Genomic DNA, 22,682 nt, shown 5'->3' with positions numbered 1-22,682 from the left:
AATAAACCTATTACTTGTTCCTTTGCAGCCTATGCATGCTGACGCAGCTACCCACCTGAACTATGTTATGAACCTGCTGATTCAGAAATAGCCTCTTTAAGAAGTCAATATTTTGTAGCAGGTGAAGCAAAACAGATATGACAGAGAGCAGGAGGTGGAAAACAGAAGTGTGACAGCCCAGCAGACAAGCAAAAATGACAGCCTTGTGCCCAAAATTGCCCCCGCTTATAAACTCAAAGTTAAAAAGCTTAAGGTAATATCAGGTAATGCAAGCCAAGTACTGTATTGCAAAGTGTGTGTGAGATCTCTCCTCCATGATTTTAAAATTGTAACAGTCAAAGCAAAGAAAAAAAACATGTATGGAGGTCTACGGATTTAAAAATCCAAAGCTAACCAGGACAGGTTTGATACAGGACCATTACAATGCTTGTGATAAAAATCATGAAAAACCCACAGGTCACTCCCGTTGAAAGCTCTTTTCAAATTGAAAAAGTGGTACACTTTGACACAGCTTAACGACATGCTGTGAGATGTTTGCTCTTCCATGTAACAGAAGAAAATAAGGCTGTGATTTCAGAATGACCAATTTTGCTATAATTCATTCCAAAAACTACAAATCAATATTCCACATAGAGAGTTGTCATGGTATTTACAGTGAAAATACAGGGCATAGGTTAGCTCCGACATTCCTGACACTGGTTTTTACTGGCAATCAAAACTAAGTTTTGTGTTAAAAATTATCTACCCTGAATGGACACAGGGAGTGAATACAAAACCCTGTATTCAGGAGCTGTGCACACATGATCCAGTACGATCAGCAAGCATTACAGTGAACAGAGATCTGGATTGACAAACAAACTATAGCGACAGTCGTTACAAATTATTTTAGTACTATCTGCAAAGAACTGAAGGTCATAAGAATGGATACATTCACTAAGCTTTTGCTGCATCCCATTATGTTATTGTGCAACTCACAGTGTGCCTCAAGTGGCAAAAAGATCAAATATTGATTAACAATACATTGAATTATTCATACGTCTAATTACAAAAAAGACGACGGCCACGATTAAATTAAAACCGCTACTTTCAGATACGAGCTCACAAAACGCATTCACATACAAACGTGTCTATAGCTCGGTAGCTTCTGAATGCTTCTACAAACATAAAACTACAGTGAGGCTAAGTGCAATTCTGAAAATGACAAGGGATAAAAAACACTCTGTAGCAGCAGACAGCCCAAGTCATACCAACCAATAAATTTCTCCTCAGCCAATCAATACTCTGTGCTTCTAGGTGTGAATTTAAATGTCGCTTACATGAAGACTAAAAGCTGTTTGGCTCTTATCATTCCTAATACTTCACTGAAGAAAAATAAAAACACTACCCATAGCTCCTGACAGGTACAGTCGTCAGTGTCAGCTGACTGCTGTTCAAAGCAGATTTTTTTTTTGCTTTGTGGGGCAGATTCTCTCAGACTAAAGCAAACTGCATCTATGGCAATATAATCCAGGCAGTGCTTCAGTTCTGATCTTCTTGCAATCCTTCATGCAGATTTTGAGTCCAGCAAAGAAAAGCCTTTTTTCACATCAGGTATATGGTACGTGTACAAATACTGAGTATGTCTATATACACTGGAAACTGGATACGAATAGGAAGGGAGCAAGATGGTGGATCGGCAGTCTAGCACCTATTCCAATCCCCAAAAATCTGTGGGGATGGCTTGCTGTTATCCGACGAGTCCAGCAATGCCAACTGGACAGGAAACGGTATAAATCCGTAAGTGAAAAGACTTCTTGGGAAGATGCAGGAAGTCCAGTTGACACTGAATGAAAAAATTGCCCGTTTTGGATGTTGGTGCTTTTTTTTCCATTCTGTATTGTAAATAAAAATAATAAAAAGTCAGGTTTTTCACTGTCCTAGCCCCTTTCTAGTTTCCAAGATGCCTCCTATTAAAAGAGTCCACCACACCGCACCGTGGTCTTCTAGTGGAAAGAGGGAGAGAGCTTGCAGACGGAGGACTTGGCGAAGGCGATGGAACAGTCACGTCAGAGGGGGCCCTGATCCTGGGAGGGCCTGCATGTCAAGGTCCTGACTGAAGTCACACCTGAAGTTTCTGAAGTCACCCAGGTGGACATCAAGCCACAAAAAGAATGGAGACAGAAAACTGGCCCAACATCAAAAAGCAATGGGGTTGGGCTGAGGGACAGAATGAAAAGCACTGTTCACAGTGCCAGATCCCGGACCTCGGGAACTGTAGTAGTGGTCATTCTCTGAACCAGGACTACCAGACAGCGAGGAGCTGCTTCTCATGAGTTCCTAAATAGAATGGACGATGTACGGCTACAGTATAGCCACCTCAGTCTGACCGAGAGGAAGATGTCCATGAACCACAGTCGGAACCCGAGTAAGACCAGTCATTTCCGCAGTGACTGGAGTCCTTTGAGGAGAAGGAGCCACCCATGGTCTCCAGAAGGGGGCAGCCCAAGCAAACTTGCTGCCTGTCTCAGGTCACAGAGCTGCATGAAAAGCAGGGAAAGAGAGCTGGGAGAGGGCTGGAAACCAACAGAGTTTGAGAGGAGCGACAGGCGAAGCAACTGAGCAACTTGGAAAGGAAGTGATATGCGGCTCTGTATTCTGCGAGACAGTAAGCAGCTTAACTGTCCAGCTATGGTTAGTCAGGGATATGGAAGAGAGCCAGCTAGTGCCCTGAACAAAGAATTAGCTTCTGGTTTCAGTTTTTACTGCTTGGTGACCGGTTTTATTCTGCACTATAAATAAAAAGTTGGCACTTTCATTCACTTGCCCATCCTGTTAGGCTGCTCTCTGAAATCCTGTGGCCCTTAGTGTCAGAATATGCAGGTATTGGACAAAAAAAATGAAATGCCTGGGTAAATGATGGACACCAAGTATAGTGAAAGCAAGGCCTTCCACACAGGTGTGACTCATTTGCAACCGACTAAGGAAACAACTTCCCAGCATGCTTAGGTTCAGGTATAAAAATGCTGGAAAGGCCTGGTTGCCTATAATCATGGTGAGCAGGGCTGCAAGATGAGTCTTCTCTTCTTTGAAAGAGGCGTGCTTATTTGTGTGTGACACAGGCTTCAGCGACCAAGACAGTTCAATTTGTTAAACAAAGGTGTCTAAGATGACGTCAACACGAAAATCCAAGGGAAAGACACCATCAGCAAAGGGAAACAGTGGGGTGGAAGCGCATTCTTTAGGATCCTGATATCCGTGCATTAATTCAAAGTGCAGGGTCAAACATTCGAGCAGTTGCAGATCACCTGACTGCAAATCTCAACCTGGTGCGTGAGAACAGTTTGCAAAGATACCACAGTCAGACTGTACTGGACATACTGCTCGTCACACCTGGCAGAACACTTTGAGAGTCTAGTGGTACACAGAGCCAGGGTAATGGACTGCCAACAAGAGGAGAAATGTAATCAGGTCAGATGAAGCAAGTATATGAAGCACCAACCTAAAGAACTCTACACTGATAAGAGATTGAAGGGTTCTGGTGGTCCTATAATGTTGTGAGGTTTGGGTGCCTTTATTCTTTTAGAATGCAAGGTCAAACCACATCTCTGGTTCAGGGTACTGAGTGATCATCTTCTTCCCTTTCCTGCCTGGAGGGGTGTCTTCCAGGATGACAATGCCCTTATCCACAGAGCACATGTGGTCAGCCAATGGTTTGATAAGCATGACGCTGATGTTATCATTATGTTGTGGCCCTTTCAGTCAGCAAAACAGGACCTAATCTATGTATGGAATATTCTGGACACCCGAGTCAGCATGTTCTACCTCTATCAACCTGGATTGAGCTGACTGACTTTCTCATGGAGGAATGGTGGAGTACTGCTGCAGTCACTGGTAGACTCTATACCACTGCACATTCAGGCGATACTGGCCACACGTGGTGGCCCAACATTGGGATTGCCATTTTTAATATTAATATTAAACTTTTAATACTATAAAAAAAGTTTAATCTGCGTTTGCCTCTAAGTGTACAGTCACCTTATTCTGGTAGCAATCAATAACAATGAAACATGGAGCACGTGTTCAGATGACCTGCATTTTCAAAACGTCAAAACAGACAGAAAACTGAACTCCAGCCACATTTGGTTCCCACAGGAACAGTCGGAGCATGGTGCCTGTGTCGTGTATGTACACCAAACATGCAACACCAAACTTTGGTAACTCCACAGATCTAATATATATATATAAAAAAATATGCAATTTATTCTTTTTTTTCTCTCACGACTTCCAACACTCCACAAAACACTTGTTAACCTCTGAAGGCACACCTCCCATGACACAGCATCCTGATTGAGAAATACTGCATTAAATCAAAAAACTCATTTTGTTATCCTACTATAGCAGTGCAATGTCCCCACACTGAGAACAGAAAGGCCAGTGGTCTACTGCCAATGAAAAGCTGTGACAAAAGCTGCGATGCAGATTTTAAAAATGCCGCATATAAAACCCCTCCACTATTCTAAATGTAAATAATGCTTAGGGGAACACAACACTTTATCACCCTATCACACACTAAGAAGTTCTAGTTGTTCTTTTACGGACTGAGACTATTACAAAACAAAGAAACAAAAGCTCTTCGGTTCAGGTAATCTAACATTCAGCTGCCACTGGCAGCACAATGACATTGTGCAACTATGGGTGGGGGGAATTTCCTGATAACAGCTGAAACCAGAGCTAAAGCAGACAGAAAATATTCCACCTCCAAAAACTACAGCCCAGCAGGACTGACACCTGCTCCTCACAGGCGCTGATGGGAACCATATCTACCAAACCCTCCCAGTTATGAAGAGCTGGCGAGTTAAATGCCCTTCGGAGTGTATCCCAATCAAGAGATCTATTATGATCCAGTCCAGATGAGGCTGGGGTTTGCGACACTGTACCTGACTATTGGTGTGGCTTGCTGTGATTGTCCAACTTTCTGAAAGGGACCTGCGAGGACAGTCTTTTGGCTTCTCTCCGTCTTAACCGAATTTGAGAGCAGAGACATATCAAGCAACCGAGCGAGAGCTGGTCTGGACGAGAAATAGTTTACGATTCTGTTTTTGTGCGTATGTGTGCGAGCATGCGTTTCCAAAATAAATCTTCCCACGAGTGCAGTCCGTGGATTCTAGCGGCTCGGATCAGGGCCAGACTTTGGTGTCCGCAGGCCCTAGGCACTTTCACTCCGAAATGTGCAAAAAGAGGGGTAAATGTCAACAGAATGACGTAGATTGACATGACGCACTTTAAGCTATTCTGATGCTAAATCGCGTGATTGATGGAGCAAGTCGAGCCACCATCACTTCGATACTTCTAGTTTCTAGAACAGCCGCTAGATAGCGTATGATTATTGATTTGGAGCACCCAGAGTCGATCACAAGCACGTTGTTTCAGCTCGTTTTTCATTGGTCGCTAGCGTTTCCCTCCTTCGTAGGCCCTAAAACTTTCGAAGGCCCTAGGCACTTTGCCTACAGTGCCTCATGGGAAATGCGGCACCGCCGACGGGACGTACCTTTCGCAGCATGTCGTTCTGCTCGACGTTGTGGATCTCCCTGGAGTTGATCTCGCCCTTCAGCGTGTACTCGAAGAACTTGCCGCTGATGTTGAGGAGCAGCGTGCTGACGGGCCGGTCCTGCAGGGAACAGCTGGGGGGGGTCTTGTTGTGATAGCTCGTGGAGGGAATCCCATAGCGCAGGATGACGCCCACCAGCAAACCTGGGAGGAGGAGGGAGAGCACAGACTCAGGGGCAGGAAACAACAGGGGTAACAAAGCAGCAGTATAACAGAATATTGTAAGGATCAGGCTCTCTTGTGTACACAGCGGCAAAGGTCAAAGGAGAATGTGAAAGAAGAAGACTGACTTCAGAGAGCAAGAATTTTTCCTACTCTGCAAGATTTTAACAGAACTTGCAATGAGAGCAAATAAAACAAGTAACTTCAAATGATCCAATTTTCTCCTCCTTCGGGGCACTGCCTGACGTTATGAAAGTCAGTTCGAGTAGGGAGCTGCGTCAGCGTGCGTAGGCTGCGAAGGAACAAGTAAAGGTTTATTTCATGCTGAAAAGAGAAGAAAAGAAACCCGACGTTTCGGCTGTGGAGCCTTCTTCGGGTGTCACACCACAGCTGAAAAAATTGTTTATTTTCTTCTCTTTTCAGTACGGAATAAACCTTTAAGTGTTCCGTTATGAAAGTCATACCTCTAGACGCCCGGTCAGGTATTCCCGGAAATTGAAATGCTTCCTTACACACAATACAGACATGAAAGGGCAATACACTGAACATTTCAACATATTGTGCCACATCAGAAAACAACACACACACACACAAGGAAAAAAACAGACCAAAACCAACTAAACTAGAAACCCACAATACTGGGGAAACATCTCACCTACTTCTATTCAGGAAATATGCAGGGAAGGATGAAGGAATAACTAAATACAGAATCTGAATTAAGATAAAGACAGGTTTCACAAGAGTGATGTTCTAATGGCTTACTTCGTGAACTGTTTCATGGTTAATAAAGGAAAGCTATTAAAATACTTTCCTCCTGACATCCCTTTCCTCTGGAACTCCAACTTTGCACAGTCTCATTATCTTAAATGACTTTTAATCACCGTATTATACAGTACAAAACCATTTTTCATTGATATTGTCAAACAGGCGGCTAAGTATAACGGCCACTTTCCTACCGCTACAAATTTTTCGACACGCTGGAAGCTGAAAATGTCTCGTGGCAAAATTCACACTGTGGAAGACAAGACGCACTGCAGCAGACACGTGGACTGTTGTATACACAATAGCCAGCAACGCCATCGCCCTGGAAACGGCGGCTTCTGCCGAGGCCCTGCAATATGACACTTCCTGAAGTGCACTCGGCCAGGGCTGCAGTCAGGGCACACAAATCCGTCACTGGGGAAGACAAGAACGGTCCTATTGGAAAAGGGAGGGGGGGGGGGGGGATACTGTATTAAGGCCATCGAGAAATCAGAAAAAAAAAATTCTCATAAGAGAAACTGCTTCTGAGCAAAGGGCAGAATAAGTCAACTGTTGTTACTTTTGTACCTCTGGCAAATTAGATAAATGACGTGGAGAAAGTTTTCACTATTTGTTCTACCCAAAACTGGTTTGTGTGTGGCGCTAGCACAGTATCTGCAGTGTTTCATTATAAGGCAGTGTAATCAGAGCGTTGGTCAAAAATGTACCCAAAAAATGCTGGTTCGGAGCTGACTTGTTGAGATTAACAAAGTGTATTGCTTTACTACTAAAACATCGCTCTTTGGGGTTTTAATTCCAATGTCCCTTGAAAAAAAAATGGATTAAATCACATTGATTTAAATTGGATTTGTCCATCCTTCCATTTTCTAACCGCTTTATCAGTACAGGGTCGCACAGGGTCGCAGGGGAGCTGGAACGCATCCCAGCAAGCAACAGACACAAGGCGGAGTACACCCTGAGAGGGACACCAGTCCATGGCAGGGCACACACTGACATCTACACAGACACCAGCATGTCTTTGGACTGTGGAAGGAAACTTCCAGAGGAAACCCACGCAAACACAAGGAGAACTTAAGAAATCCACATAGACAACAGTGCAGGAACTGAACCCAGGGCCCCAGAGCTGCAGGGAAACAAAGCCATCCACTGCACCACCATGCCACCCAAACTTAGGTTTATCCTTACAGAGCTGCACTGACTTGATCTTAATATTCCCTTCGATTGTTCTCCAGAGCTTCTGCACACTTCTGACACCCTTAACAGCATCACTGAGCACTGACAAACTGATGCTAAGGAAGTTTGTCCTCTCATCCCAGATTACAATTGGGTTTCGTATCTAGAAAAGGTTCAGTTCAGCCCATTAAGTAAAGTCAGAAATTAATATTTATCTTTAAATAGTAACTATGCTCTTGAAAGTGGCTTTTGCAGAGAAAAACTCACAGATGACATTGCATCCCACTAAAAAGAGGCTTGGAATCATTCATTTAATCAATTACATGAAGGCTTTGACACTTAGTGTAGCTTAAGTGTTAAAGTTGATAAAGGGGATAGTTATTAGGAGAAATTCCCATGATAATCAACTGCAGGTGTAAGATTCAGCAAAATTAACAATACAACAGTAAGAACTCTGTGTACAGAAAGGAAGTTCCCTTTTTTTAACAGAAACGAAAGCATTTCACAGAACACTATTCATGGTGTGCTGCTTTTAGACAGAAACAAAAAAAAAACAGATTTGTGAGGTTGAAAGAACACCTTTTCAATTCCTGGTGGTGGTAGAAACACTATGTTAAACTGGCCATTTTTTTAATAAAAACCTGCCACTCCAGGCCTTACTACCTCGTACGTTTTACAAACGGAACATGATCTTAGCAATCTCTAGTCCCTTTTTCCGTGTTTGAGATGAACAAAAGCTGATGAATGTGACTGAGCTTTGTGGATGGCACTAAGATAGGTGTGCAATGGGGCTCCCCTTGATGAACAGGGCCGAGTACACCCGTACAACTGCTTGAAACGCATTGGCAAGAGCACTTGAACCAATGGTGCAAGGCAAACAGTATAGCAGTTTCACAGGAAAGACCTGCTGCATGGCCTTTTGCAATTGGCAGAACCCTGTCAGGCACAATTGGTGGCCAGACAACAACAGGCCAGCAGAGCACAACTCCCAGTGTGAGGCAAAGTCTCTGCGTCCTGGAACACGGGCAACTGAGGAAGCCCAGATATCCTGGAGAGCGACAAAAGAAGGATACAGCAAACATGCATGCTTCAAGCAATTAAGTTAAAAAAAGGCTTCGTCCAGGATATCAGGCCTGACAGCTCTTTGTAATGATGCTGTTTAAGAAGACTTTTAAAAAGCCCCCTAGGGTAAAATTGTTGCTGAGACAGAACTTTAAGAAAAGAGCTCTGGGCTATCCTTCAGTTTGCACTGCGGTGTTCCTGAGGTGCATTATTGAATGAATGTTCACACATTATCATACTTTTTTTTGCTGTTTTGCACATTCAGAAAGAGAATGTCCCTAACTGACATTAAAAGGCTGCTCTCAACAGTACAGAACTGCGTCTTTAGTTTGCTTTTAACTCTCTCCCACAGCTGTACCGAGGTCCCCTGCTGCTTTTAATTTATATCAACCACTGAGTATGGTGGGCATTCTAGTATAGTTGGCACTTGATACCAAAACGCACTAGTCAAGTTTGCCAATGGCACCAAATTAGAAGAACACTTTAAAAGCATCAAATGAAATTGAACTGTATCTAATGCTGACAAGTGCAGCAAGTACCAATAAATTAAATACCATCCATCCACAGGTTACAGATGACATTTCGACACCATTTAAAACCTCAAAAAGGTCTACAGGAAGTTTACATTAGACAGTTAAATAGCAAGTAGTATGACCTTCTGCTGATGACTAGCACAGAGTATGAATAGATCTGGGATATTAAAAATAATCTTTAAGAAGAATCACTTGTTATCATGATTGTCATACCGATTTGAAAAAAGAGTGCATTTACAGGAAGCAATTATTTTTTTAGGAATTCCAGATAACTAAGCATTCGTTACAAAATCTTGAAAGAAAAGCACCAACACTCAGCACAGCAGCTAAAAATCACACGTCAGAAAGACCTTCAGAACACCAACTTTCGTCCTGGTCCTCAAAGACAGGTCAAGACCACCTACCACCACCAGCTAGTTCCAGTGCTGTGTGTCAGTGGAAGAAAGACAGACAGTACGAAACAGCTTTTTGACTAAAGGAGCAACTACAAGCAGCACAGGCCATGACATTCAGAACAAGACAGCACAGCATCTCACTGGAACAATTATACCAAGGATAAAAAAGGGCACTACTCTGATAACTACCACTGAAACCCTAATAATTAAAGAAAATCTCAAAGTAAAAGCACAATATCCCTCTACAGTGTTGTATTTTTCCTTTAATTTTATAGTTAAAAGGGGAATGCAGATGCTGAATCATCGGAATGCTTACAGAGCAGAAAAGTCCTTTCGTAGTTTAAAATGTTGAAATCTTTTGGCAGAGGACATAGGATAAAGAGTAATTAAACAAAAATGAGATCCTTTCTTCCTTACTTGAAATCACTCCTTACTCACAGCCTAACCTTCTTGGGGAATTTGCAGACTGTCTGACATTGGATAGGACTGATATGAATTTCTTCTTGTAGTCTAAAAAAAACAAAGCTTAGTAAAAATAATCATTTTGAAACTTTAGAAAGTTTGTTTCAACAGTGAAATCGGTTATCTTTCACACTCGTTTTAAAATTGTTTTGCAGTTTGGTACATTCACCAAGAAGAACCCCAGCTGTTCTTACAGTACTGTGTGGCCCAGTCACTTTCCCTTTAAAAAACAACCACCCTGAAAATCTCAGGTCTCAACCCAAGGAAGGCCAACACAACCCATATCTGCTGAACCAATCGCAGCAGCGCTCGACGAGATTCATGCTCTCCTTAGGAATTTTGTCTAGGTTTGAACTACAGGTTTTCACACCCCAGTCAAGAATGGGAACTTTTACTGGAGGAGACACCAAGAGAGCCAGCAGAACAAACTGGCACTTAAAACACTATACACAACGAACTAAGCACTGTTCAATCACTGCATGACTCAAAGTCATGGGCGGAGCGGTGGCTCTGTGGCTAAGGATCTGCGCCTGTGACCGGAAGGTTGCCGGTTCAAATCCCGCGGCCGGCAGAGGAATCCTACTCCGTTGGGCCCCTGAGCAAGGCCCTTAACCCCAACTGCTCCAGGGGCGCCGTACAATGGCAGACCCTGCGCTCTGACCCCAAGCTTCTCTCCCTGTCTCCGTGTCTGTGTCTCCCTGGAGAAAAGCTGGGGTATGCGAAAAGACGCATTCCTAATGCAAGAAATTGTATAGGGCTAATAAAGAACATTAAAAAAGTCATGTGTCACCACCAACGTGGATCATGGTTATTTCTATTAGAGAGAATGTTCGGATCACATTTATAGCAACTTTTTACAATCTTATACGGTATATTATGGCCACTTATCAATGCTTAAAAAGCTCCTTTGTGCTATTTCTTTAAACTTTTTTTTTTCTTTTACCCTGGTATGAAATACCATTTGCCAAAGTCTTCCAGAGAACAGGAGATTTCAAGGACAGGGGTGCCTTTCACTGGAGCAGCAGCTGTGAAAATGGCCTCAGAACTTCTACAGCTGCTTCCATTAAATTGACTACCAATCGCCCGCTACAGCCACAATAACAGCCTTCACATCCAAGGGCTCCTTTGATTTTCGAAACCGACTTGACTGGAAAAGGCCAGAAATTTGCAGTAACACCTGTAGTTCTGTTGGGGACGAAAAATGGAAGGTGGTTCTTGAATATATGAATGCAGTAATTCCATTCCCTGAAAGTACTAAGTGCAAACGCTGCACTACACATCCTAGAGAGCAGGAGGACCACAGGAGCTCTAGAATCAGGCAGATGTGCAGATGTGTGAAGGCTACCGTGTCAAAAAAGACAAAAGACACAAGCCTTCAGAAAGACAACTGCTCCCACTCAGATCCCGCTAAGTGCTCTATTCTCTTCCAAGTTCTGTCATTTAGATTCAAAACTCAATAACACTGTGTTTCATAGACAACATTTCATCTTCTGTGGGTGTTATCATCGCAACAGATTAACTCTCTGCAGTCATTCAAACATTAAGGCAGCCGAACTAAAGAAATAATATAACCTTCATTAAATCAATGTGTCTATTGTCAATAGTAGCCGTCATTCTATTATAAAGCTTATTTAATACAAGTATACTTAATGAAGTACAGGTTCAATAATTGAAGATCACTAAAACGTACATTATCGGTTATCTACCCATCCTTTTCTTAACAGCTTTATTCTATTGGAGGTCACAGTGGAGCCAGAGTCTATCCTGGCAAGGAACAGGCACAAGGCTGGAATCACCTTGGATGGGACGCCAGTCAATCACAGGGCACACAGAGACACAGAAACCAGGGCCTTAATATCCTACCAGTAGGTCTTTGGACTGCGGAAGGAAACTGGAGCACCCAGAGGAATCCTACTGTATGCAAACATGAGGAGCCCATACAAACTCCATGCTGTTAGCACCCCAGGAATTCAACCCAGGGTCCCGGGGTTGCAAGGCAGCAATGCTAACCACTGTGCTCCTGTGCCACCCACATTATTTCCTATGTTAAATAGAATCAGATATTAGCATTAGAAGCTGCATATCTGATGTAAGCACAACAGTCTAAAACAGTCCAGAGACTCGCATTAAATTTAAAAAACGAATGGCTAGAAAAGTTAAGACTAGGTCTGAGAACAAAATGAAAGATACAGCAGCTAAAACCGACACCTCGAGGACGTATTGTTCCAGAGTTCACGGATCAGTGCCTGGCTGGATGCGCCTCTCATTAAATTCAGATGAGGTCTCCAGAGGGCAGGCAAGCCTTGTGTCATGCTGATTATTAGAGGGCAGACGTTTTAACCCGTTTGTCCATCCGCAGCAGAACACCAAACGCGAACTTTAAATCATTGCTCCAATCAAAATGGGAGCCTGGTGGACAGCCTCGCATTCGGAGACCTTTTAAAAACCGATTCGGTAGTTAGACTTCACCTTCTCCTCGGCCGCAAAACACTGGCCCCGGCTGATGGATCAAATGGGATGGCGCTGACCTCAGTCAGTCCCAGCGTGGTGTCTTTCCAGCTCACTCCAGCTGGCTGGAGGAGGGAGACATGAAAAGGGTTTCAGCCCATACAACCGTCTTCCATCTCCTCAATTGTCTGGGCAGCACAGCAGAGACTTCACATCACTACCTTTAAAATCCAAAGGCTCTGCTACTCAGCACATTGCAAACACAGCAATGTGTGAGGTTTAACTTGCCAGCTGTACTACGAGCTAAAATGCGCATGAAGTAACCTACCTGTATACACGCAGGCACCCATTTCTTGCCAAAGTCACACCATCACCAGATCACCAGAAAATCAGCAGAAAAGCGATGTCATTATTTTCTAAATTAAAGTACTTGCACAAACTTACTGTTGAGAACCCCATTTCCACATGCTGCAAAACAACCTTATTACACATACAAATTGAATGTGACATGGGTCAACCTTCAGCATGAAATAACACTGCTTTCCTTGGACTTGTTCCTTGGACTCCTTTCAAAGGCCACTGACTTCAAAGCTTATATATAGCACACAAATTGCCAATATTCATTTTAAAACACATTTAAAAAAATAATAAAATTTGCTTTGGGGGGGGGGGGGTGGGTATGTATATGCAGTTCCCTTTTATTTTTCCATAAGAGCTCAAATGCAGAGAGTTGAGGAATCGGAACAGGTCCGACAAGCCCGCTGCCAGATCTCTGGCACGACGCGGAGTGTTAGGGTTTCTATTCTAGACTGTCACCTGCTCCCACACAGCATCTGCATCTGAAAACTCATTAGGCTCCCTTCTTCGTTAAATAAATTAAAACAGCCTGCCGTCACAGTTTTACTTAGAATTTGTGCCCTAATCCTATCAATATTTTCCGTAGGATCTAGCAATGGATTGCATAGGCTGAGATTTTCTTTACTAATACAGTATATTTAAGCAAAGCAGAAAAGTTCAGCTATTGTGGCAATATATCATGAATTTAGCACTTAATAATTAATGCAAAGTAATACTGTTAAGCTGAAAACTGACATACCCCTCTGTGAGGTTTTATGAAACACCTATGCGCACTTTTTTCATTGAATATCCATCATAAATCCCTGGCGAGTTTATCTGTGACTGCTTACGCTAACAACACAGCGCTTGAAAAGGACCAGTGAAAAATTTCTCAGACCATGTTGGCTGTAAATAAAAAGAATGATACAAGTAAAAATACCAAGGGCTACATTTCTTTAAGGCACACCCATGTAAATGCTCTTAAAAGATAATGTGTATTAATACTTTTTATATGCATATGTTTTGACTATAATATTTCCAGAAATGGAAGAAAGAACGTTTAAAACTCCACAAAACCAATCTTGCATCTTAGACTTTACACAGTCTAGGAACAAAAAAAATCACCATTACTTTTTGACACAGGCAAAAAGACACTTTTGTGTACAGGGAACAAGTGGGTGTGATGGAGGTGGCAAAGATCTTACCTTGACATATACATTGACATTTACATATACATTGACATATATGAAGTTTAGACTTCATTTATACGTAGGTAGATAACAAAAATGCTTTGAAAAAATAATTTAGATTCACAACGAATTAAGAAAAATGTATTTCATGACATATAAGTGTACACGTTTTCTTAAAACCTAAAAAAAACAACAAACGTGAGGAGTCACAAAATGCTTTTTATCGCAAGTGAAAGTACTGTACGTGTCTTCACAACGTGCAGACTGACTAGGGCAAGAGACTGGACAGGACAATCAGCAGAGCTGAGCTCACTGTTAATTCCTGCTAATTACAGAAAAATAACGTTCCCACATGAAGTTAAACACATTCATTTCTGGACATCTGGAAACGAACCCGGGTACTGCACATTTTATAAGACGCATGATGGGTCTCTACAGAAAAACGAGAGTCATTTCATAAACCAAACGGCAATTCTGCTACTTTCAAATAAAACAAATTTGGCAACCGAGTAAAAAGATTAAAGATGATATCGCACGAGATTTCTCCGTCAGCTTCCTAAATCGGCAGTTTTCAAAATCTCCGTAACAACTGCGCTTCCGCAAATACTCATTTTATTACTTATTAGCTTGGTTCTACCACAGCGTAGAAGGACCTATGTAATACCAAGTGCTGCCGTATGCCATTGTAAACTCCGTGTTGCCTGAACTGACATTCACTACGTCGGCTGCATAGCATATGCCCTTGGCCAATAGATCTATTTTTACGCAAACACATCAGCCGCTTTCGCTAGTGATGGAGCAGACAGCATCACAATCGAAGACAGCAAGAAATGGTACTGTCGTACAAAGGTTGTCAGGAACGATGCGGTTTAAAAACGTCCATCTGCTAAACAAGTGGCCAGTGGGGATAAACACAGAAGGCGTAGCGTAAGCGAACAAGAAATCAGATCTATACATAACCCAGACAAGCAGGCCTTTCTCAAGATAGCGAAAGACCGGAGAGGAGGGGGGAGGTTGGGGGTGAGTCACTCGTTAATGACCACAACCATTGTTCAGGACAGAGGAATACAAGGGAATCGAACATGTCGGTTTATTTCAAACTGCTCCAGCTTATATAATATTTCCCTCCTTTTCTGTCAGTTTCCAGCGACAGAACCATAGGCTATACCTTAGTTGAACGTGTTGACAGAATGTTCTAACGATGACTAGAATCACCTATTAATTATTTCCAGAAGGCCTATTTGGTACTGGACGACCATGCAAACGAGGTGGTTGCTGAAGCGTGGAAAGATTAAATGCATGCCCCGAAATTAAAATGAAGCAGTTTAGAGGAATTGCCAAATTACACTTCAATTCATACAGCAAAAGCTATACGCCGTGACAAGATTCACGTCACACGAACTGCATAATCCAGCGTTAAAACGTGAGTGGTATTATTTTCATCTTTCAAGTCAAATTTAATTTCCCACGTTTTACGACGAACTTGAAGTCTGTTGCATATTCTGAGGTTTTACACGCACGATACCAGGAGGTTAAAGCACAGCTCGTCATAGATTACGAGACTAAATTAGTCAGATACGTGTTCTCACCGTATATCATAGCCAGACCAGTCTCGTGCAGAAAACGGACTCTTCTATGTTTAAAAAGCCAGATGGTTAGGATTGTTAATGTCAGCAATAAGATGAATGTCAGTAAATTCACACTGTCCTGCCTATGGCTTTCTTCAGCCTCCTTCTCTGTGGTAAGTTCCTCCATAGCGCTGTCCTCCGCACGCGTCCTGCAGACCTGAGAAATCAAGCAAATTAGGATGGGTATGACCGTCTTCTTTTCGAAAAAGTATACTCCCCAGTGTGGGGGTTTGTCTGTCAGCTCCATGGCGCAAGGTGCTAGTACCTTCGCCGGACTGTGGAACTGCGTAGGACAAGGAAACAGTCTAAAGAACCGAGAAACGCCCGCCTACGGCAGATACAGACAGCTCAACCTTTTAAAGGCACACTGCGACATTTCTGGGACGTACTGCAGCTCCAAGTTGCAGTCCCCCTTTTCTGTGAGGGCCCGGGAGTACCGAAGGATTGAGTCGTAAATCTGTCGTGTGCGACAACTGGGTAACATAAGCACGAACATTGCGAGTTGGCGAGAAACGTTTCGAGGAGGTAATCAGTCTGTCTCGGCGGTCAAAATCCCGATGAACGTTTCATTCTGCCTGTTCCTGTGAGAAGTCGCGTGAGAATGGGGGAAATGCTGCGCATTAATGTTTCTCGGTTATTTAACTAAGATAAACTAATGTTGAAGGACGGTGACACATTTGCCATTGCGCCAATTTGTTGTGATCTCTGGAAAATATGTTTGAAACGGCAGCACTGGAGCCACATCTTTAAAAGACAATGGGGGAAAGACACTTCTCTTCTTGGCCGCTGTAATTCACTACAATGCATTCTCAGCGAAAGCGCAGTGGGAAGGATGGGTAGAGGATTTTGTAACGTGAAGATCACATTGGGAATGGGTAAACCACCGGCTCCACAGCCGCACAATTACTGAGCTACGAGCTGAGATGATGTACAAGATTATCTGCTGTATGCTTGGCATTTTTCAACTGAAAATAATATGCCCCTTTTCTAACCAATGACGTGAATAATAATTCCTTTCTGGACACTCCACTCAAAGTGCTTTACAGGTAATGGGGACTCCCCTCCACCACCACCAATGTGTACCCCCACCTGGATGATGCGACAGCAGCTATAGTGCACTCGGTACACTCACCACACACCAGCTCTCAGTGGGGAGGAGAGCAGAGTGATGAAGCCAGTTCACAGATGGGGATTATTAGGAGGCCGTGACTGGTAAAGGCCAGGGGGAAATTTGGCCAGGATGCCTAGGGATTTTGCTCTCGCCCTTACACATACAGTACACGTCCATGCACTGGGGTTCCTCTTCTTCAGCGTTGTTGTTCTTTCTCGCTGTGACTGAAATGCATATCATTGCTCCCGCAGCTTTTTTTAAAAAAAGAACAGGGGATATGTTGCCTTTCCTGCTCATCTCATTTGTCACATATTAGTAATGTCAGTAATGCACTTTGCGGTATAGCTGTGCATGACTCGTGACCCCTTTTCTAACTCCCACTCATCTGCAACAGAAACCAGCCCAGATGTTGCACCACGCAGTGCATTCTTGCCTGCTTTCCAAGAATAAATAGTGGAATGTCCTGGAAATACAGCATTTTGAAACTTGCTGCCAACAGCACTGGAGTCATTAAGGCATCACATTAGACACATTGTGGTTGATCAGGCCATGATCTGTGTTCAAGTAGCATTAAGCTGCAAAACCCCATGGACCTGCTCTTCTTAACCAGAGCCATCTTGAAGCTTACTCTGCTGCCTCAGTGATATCACAAATGGCTCTCCTCCTTCTTTCTCCAGTGATGCCCAATACGCTGAGGACTTTGTAGAGAGAAATTATGCAGCTGGAGACTAAGGAGAAAACTTCACATTGAAATGTGTTTTATTTTTACAGTGTGAGACTGTACCCAATATGATGAATCTAATGGGTCAGCTTTACTATTGTCAACTCACTTGAACTCCATAAATCGACAAATATTCGACAGGCTTCGACAACAGCACATCTTTTTTATTTCCTTATTTGTGTAAAGTGAACAATTTTAAAGAAGCTGAAAGACAGTGTGTTGGGATCTCCACGGGGTCTTGCAAGCAGTGCATGACCTACGATGAAGTAAAGCAGTGTAATATATGTGCGAACGTAGTGAAATTTCATGCTCTCTTCCCGAGTGTTAAGCTTAAATTAAAAGTACATTCTTTTTAGTAAAGCTGAATTTCATTTCCTCTGTTCCACAGAAAATTAAAATTTACAAAAGCTGTAACATGAACTGCATCCATCCATCTGACTGAAATGGACATGTCCGATAAATTTTGATGTTTATACTTCGAAAACACAAACACAGTTGAGTATTAACAGGAACCTCTTCTGAATGCTGTAGCAAAAAACAGAGACTAACACTTGTTACTGTACTTAAAGCCCCACGAAACGAAACTGCAATTGAGTTTAGAAATTATACTGTTAAAGTAAGTGTACTAGTATATTAGTTAGTAAACGGAGGACTTCACTGTGCTGTGCTGTGTTTCTGATTTGGGTTTCAGAGTATTTTACTTTTCAAATTCTTTATCAATGCTGACTTTGTAGAAGAATTACCAAACACCACTCAACTGACAAAATGCCACTCAGCTGACTTTTTCTTGTGATGTATCTTGGAGCTTATCTCCCTGTGAATGATCAGTCATAATTCCAAATGCTTTATGGCAATACTGTTGTTAGCCTGTATTGACTGCAACAAGAACTCTCTCATCTTTTCTTGTGCTGTATACGAACAATGCTTTGTTAACATATTTTTGTTTTGACATTTAGCAGTGAACATCACACAGGGGACTGCTCTTCTTTTACCCTACAAGTAACCATACAAAACCCATGGTTTTATCAAGGAAAACAGGAAACCCTGATTTCCTTTTTCATTTTCTGCTTAGCAATGATTTCCTTTTCCTCTCAGAGCTCAAAACGTGTATGATTGCTAATTTAAAACAATAGATGTGTTATTTAATACATTATTGTAATGCCAATTTCTGTTACCAGTATCCATAGAGCATCAAGTGAAAAATACAGAAAAAAACAGAAATTGTGTCAGAGACAAGATAACACAGATTATCGTTTTCATCTGGTATTATGTGATTTTTAAAAAAACATATATTTATTATAATTTTAAGAACAAAACAAGACACCACATCAAACACTGAGAAATAAAAGAATGAAGGCACACACCAGAAAACATTATGTAACAGGGGCAAACTACACTAAGTACATAAGGTGACAGAAAGCATGTGGCCACATCAAGAAGCTTTTTCAAGAGCAAAATGTCATCTATTCCTACACCCCTTCATAAGAACAATTTGTTTAAATGAATCTAATCAAGTTCTATTTGAGCATATCTGAGTCACAAGCCTACCCTTTAAAACAGGTTTATAGAATCGAAAAACAGAAGCCATGATTCTTGAAGATTATTAACAGCTTGAGTCTCATCTTCATGCAGCAGCAGTAGAGGGCTAAGCAACATAAGCACACCAGAGACATCAGCATCAGAAAGCACATTGGTCACACACCTCCCGGAGAGCTCAATCACAGGACACTCCCGAAACGTGCTGGCTGTACCTGAGCACATCTGCGACATCCGGGAGGAATCTTCACCTGCAAATGCCAGTATGGCACAACCTGCATTCTACGTACAAGTTTAAAACGGATTAGGAGGAGTATAATATTTTTAGAGGAAGAGAAAATTGCAGAAAGTGTTGCAGTTTCAGTTTGTGAGATCAAGGTTGTCTCGTGCAATTATTGCTTCAAAGGGATATGCATCCAAGTAGTCCCAGTAGTTCCACTCATTTCCGATCACTGAGGTAGATACCACATATATTTTTGTTATAATATGGTCAAATATATAAATGTAATTAATCCAAAATATATTGTATAACAGTGTACTTGTTATGCATTTTAATCTCATGATCACAAATACAAATTGCATAACTGTACAGCACAAGTCACAGTTTTGACTCACTTGTCCCAAAACGTTTGCAGGACACTGTGTGGTGTTTGTGCCACAATGAGAGTCAATGCTGACATGCTGTCTGATACTGTGAACCTGTGGGTCTGATGAAAGAACAAACTGAAAAAATATGATTATGGACAGGCCTGTCCAGTGCCTCTACCAAGAGCAACCTGAGGGGGCATCATTGAGCCAGTTTGAAAGCAAGCTTGGCAAATACTGTATAGGAATCTGTCTTGAGAAATGAAGAGCCAACATCAAAGTATTCTCAAACAGCTCACAAAGCTGAAGAAGCACTATATTATTATAGTAATATAAGTTCAGCAACAAATCAGCATTTCAGGACGACTGTCTGGTCATAATGTTGTACATGACACATTTAGAAAGACCCAAGGAAGTAGTTTTACTTATCTGTTTTAAGAACTATAATGCCCACCTCCCATAAAACTAATATTTAAGAAGACATTTACAGTTGTAGTTTGCTTTATTTTGTCTAGAATATAATGTCTAGAATTTTAATACAATCTTGAGATAGGTCTAATGGCACTAAGTTACTGCTCTTACTTAGTTTGTGACATTTACATCAAAGACCAAACAAAAATGTGTGCTCCCCTTCTGTATATTTTAACAAGTTGTTTACTTTGAAGAAAAAAAGTGGTTTGTCAGTGTCTGGCAATTTTGAATACAGTACTTGTATCAGTCCATCATGACCCTGTTGTTTGTATACTGGTGACGGAAATGGCTATATAAGGGAGATGTGTTTTCTGATTCTAATAAAAGGATTTTTAATCTCATATGTAGGTCGGTTCAACACTGCAGGTGCGACGTTTTTTTTCCTGCTATGAGAATGAACGGTCAGCGCTGCCAGGGTCTGTAAATGGGTGTATTCATGGCTTGAAAACTACCCAGGATGCAGTTGACTCATTACATTCTAAATCATATGTTTTTCAGCTCCCTGCCTGAACTCGAAATTATATCACTGAAGCTACAGCGTTTCCACTAGCCTCTTGAAACAGCAGAATCCGTTCAATGCAGTACGGCCAAGCGCGTTAAAGCACAGGGAGCAGATGAGAAAATGAGGACAACGTAAATCTGTAGAACAGCCATAAAAAAGAATTGTGAAGTGATGCATGAAATATAAACGCCTCTGTTGTGTTTCGTTTATATATATCCCATTTTAAATTTAGGATATATTTAATATTTTAAGATATACATGTCGTATATAATCATATTAATAAGGTGTACAGTACATAATAATATTAATAATATGGACATACATGTAAAAATAGACAAATACGGGTTACTTATACCTCAGCTCACCACGCTGGGCTTGTAGCTTTTTGGTATGCGCTAGTTACCACTTTTGCCTCAGGCAGCTGCAGGCTTCAGTACTGCTATTCATAGCCGGCAGAGAACCGATAACAAGCAAAAACTATCTGCAGGCAGCTGCCTGCGGGAACCATAGTACAGCCGTGTCTGCTTCCTTTCCTAAGCCCAGCAGGGCAGTTTCTGGAGGGAAACCAGTCATTCACAGATGAGTTGTGAGCCGTTTTCCAGAGATGAGGCAAGTTCATTTCAGACTGCAGCGTCGTTTCGTCTGCCAGGGACTGAGACGCTGTGTGAAGACGTTTGGTTTTCCTAATCACTGCAGACCCGGGAGAGTCAGTCATCAATCAAGGCCTGTGTTTTCCCAGTCTGAGCACACACTGAGCGCTGGGCAAATTGCATGGCGGCGCTGTTAGGCCATAATCAATAAGGGAATTGAATGATCGCGATGCTCTGTGCGCTGTAACTCGGAATGCCTCTGTGTGCCAACTCGAGCAAGCTCTCACCTGTTCTGTGACACTTTTCAATCCATACAACACCATCAATAATATTGTTTTGGCTTTTGTAACTGCAGGTTCTCTGGCGAGCAGGTAACCTCATTCTACTTAAGACAGGTCAAGCTTTGTGTTCTGACTAATGGGTTTCCAAAACGGAAACAATCCTCTAACAAGCTAACAAACCATATACTTAACTTTTACGTTTTTTAAAATCACGCTTACATACTCTGTGAGATTTGCTGATCCTAGAAATAAGCATAAAGAAACTCGAATCTTTATACTGTAGCTACAATAGAAATTAACCGGAGCTAGTTTTCGACAAATATTTAACAGAGGTCATGTGCATTTAGAATCGCTTCCATTTTGATGAATAGACAAAAATATTTTTTCAAATATGCGCACTTCACAGTGAGACATCACTTTTTCCATCTTAAAGACATATTACTGAAAATAAAAACACGAGCATAAGAGTACAGACAGTGGCTTAACACGTCTGCTGCAACAGTTAAGGATGCATCTTAACGATATGTTTACGGATAATGGTCTCTGAAGAGCTCTTTTGCGAAGAGATAAGTCAGCAGATTCTGCAGTCTTGTTCCTTTTAACAGCAAAGGCAGGCTCCATGCAGTTTGTTTTCATTAAGTGGTGCAAGACCTGAACATTCATTTATCATCTCAGCTCACAGAGTGCTGTGATTTGCTTTAGCAAAGCACGCACACCAAACGATTGTGCAGTGCCATGCATCAGCAACAGCAGAGTGTGTGTGTAAGAGCGCCATCTGGTGCTCACTTAATCACATTTTTTAAAATACTGCAATTGTACCGTTTTACACGACGCTTTCTGCAAAGGCAAACTACTATTGTTATCTGAATATACAGTTGTAATCTAAGGATTGTGCCAGAATGTACCTTGCTTGATTTGGATTAATTTGATCAGTGGTCGAAATATTTGTCTCAAAATCATGAATGAAATGACCAACGACGTTTTTAAACAGCCGTGAATCTGAAATATTTCTAGGCCACCCTTTAGAATGAAAAAGGATGCTGGCAAGGTGAAAATTATGTTTTAAAAGACCATATACTAAACGTGCATGAAAAACCATGCATAGCTTTTGTGTTCCAAGTAGTTTCTCGAGCCCATGACTAAAACAA

The 22,682-nt window shown here is 42.0% G+C and overlaps 1 protein-coding gene and 1 long non-coding RNA gene across 4 annotated transcripts in view; one reads left to right on the top strand and one right to left on the bottom strand.

The window, feature by feature from the left end:
• slc9a7 (solute carrier family 9 member 7) overlaps positions 1-16,092 on the bottom strand; it is a 55,938-nt gene extending 39,846 nt beyond the window's left edge. The window contains exons 1-2 of one of the 3 annotated variants that reach the window (XM_006639229.3): positions 15,699-16,092; positions 5,528-5,730 (exon numbers count right to left, since the gene is read on the bottom strand). In XM_006639229.3, the coding sequence (XP_006639292.2) occupies positions 5,528-5,730; positions 15,699-15,984 (489 nt within the window). In that variant the 5' untranslated portion in view covers positions 15,985-16,092. The remainder of the gene's footprint in view (positions 1-5,527; positions 5,731-15,698) is intronic. The other 2 variants (XM_015364299.2, XM_015364298.2) reach the window with 2 other exon arrangements.
• On the top strand, positions 15,764-20,872 carry LOC107079515 (uncharacterized). The gene is made up of 2 exons (XR_001480456.2): positions 15,764-15,850; positions 20,660-20,872. It is a non-coding gene; the product is annotated as an uncharacterized lncRNA (long non-coding RNA).
• The last annotated feature ends 1,810 nt before the right edge of the window (positions 20,873-22,682 follow it).

The sequence above is a fragment of the Lepisosteus oculatus genome, chromosome 15 (genome assembly GCF_040954835.1).
Source record: "Lepisosteus oculatus isolate fLepOcu1 chromosome 15, fLepOcu1.hap2, whole genome shotgun sequence".
NCBI classification, from domain to species: Eukaryota; Metazoa; Chordata; class Actinopteri; order Semionotiformes; family Lepisosteidae; genus Lepisosteus; species Lepisosteus oculatus.
Note: the sequence above shows the minus strand (reverse complement) of the source record. Positions and strands in the feature narration are given on the sequence as shown.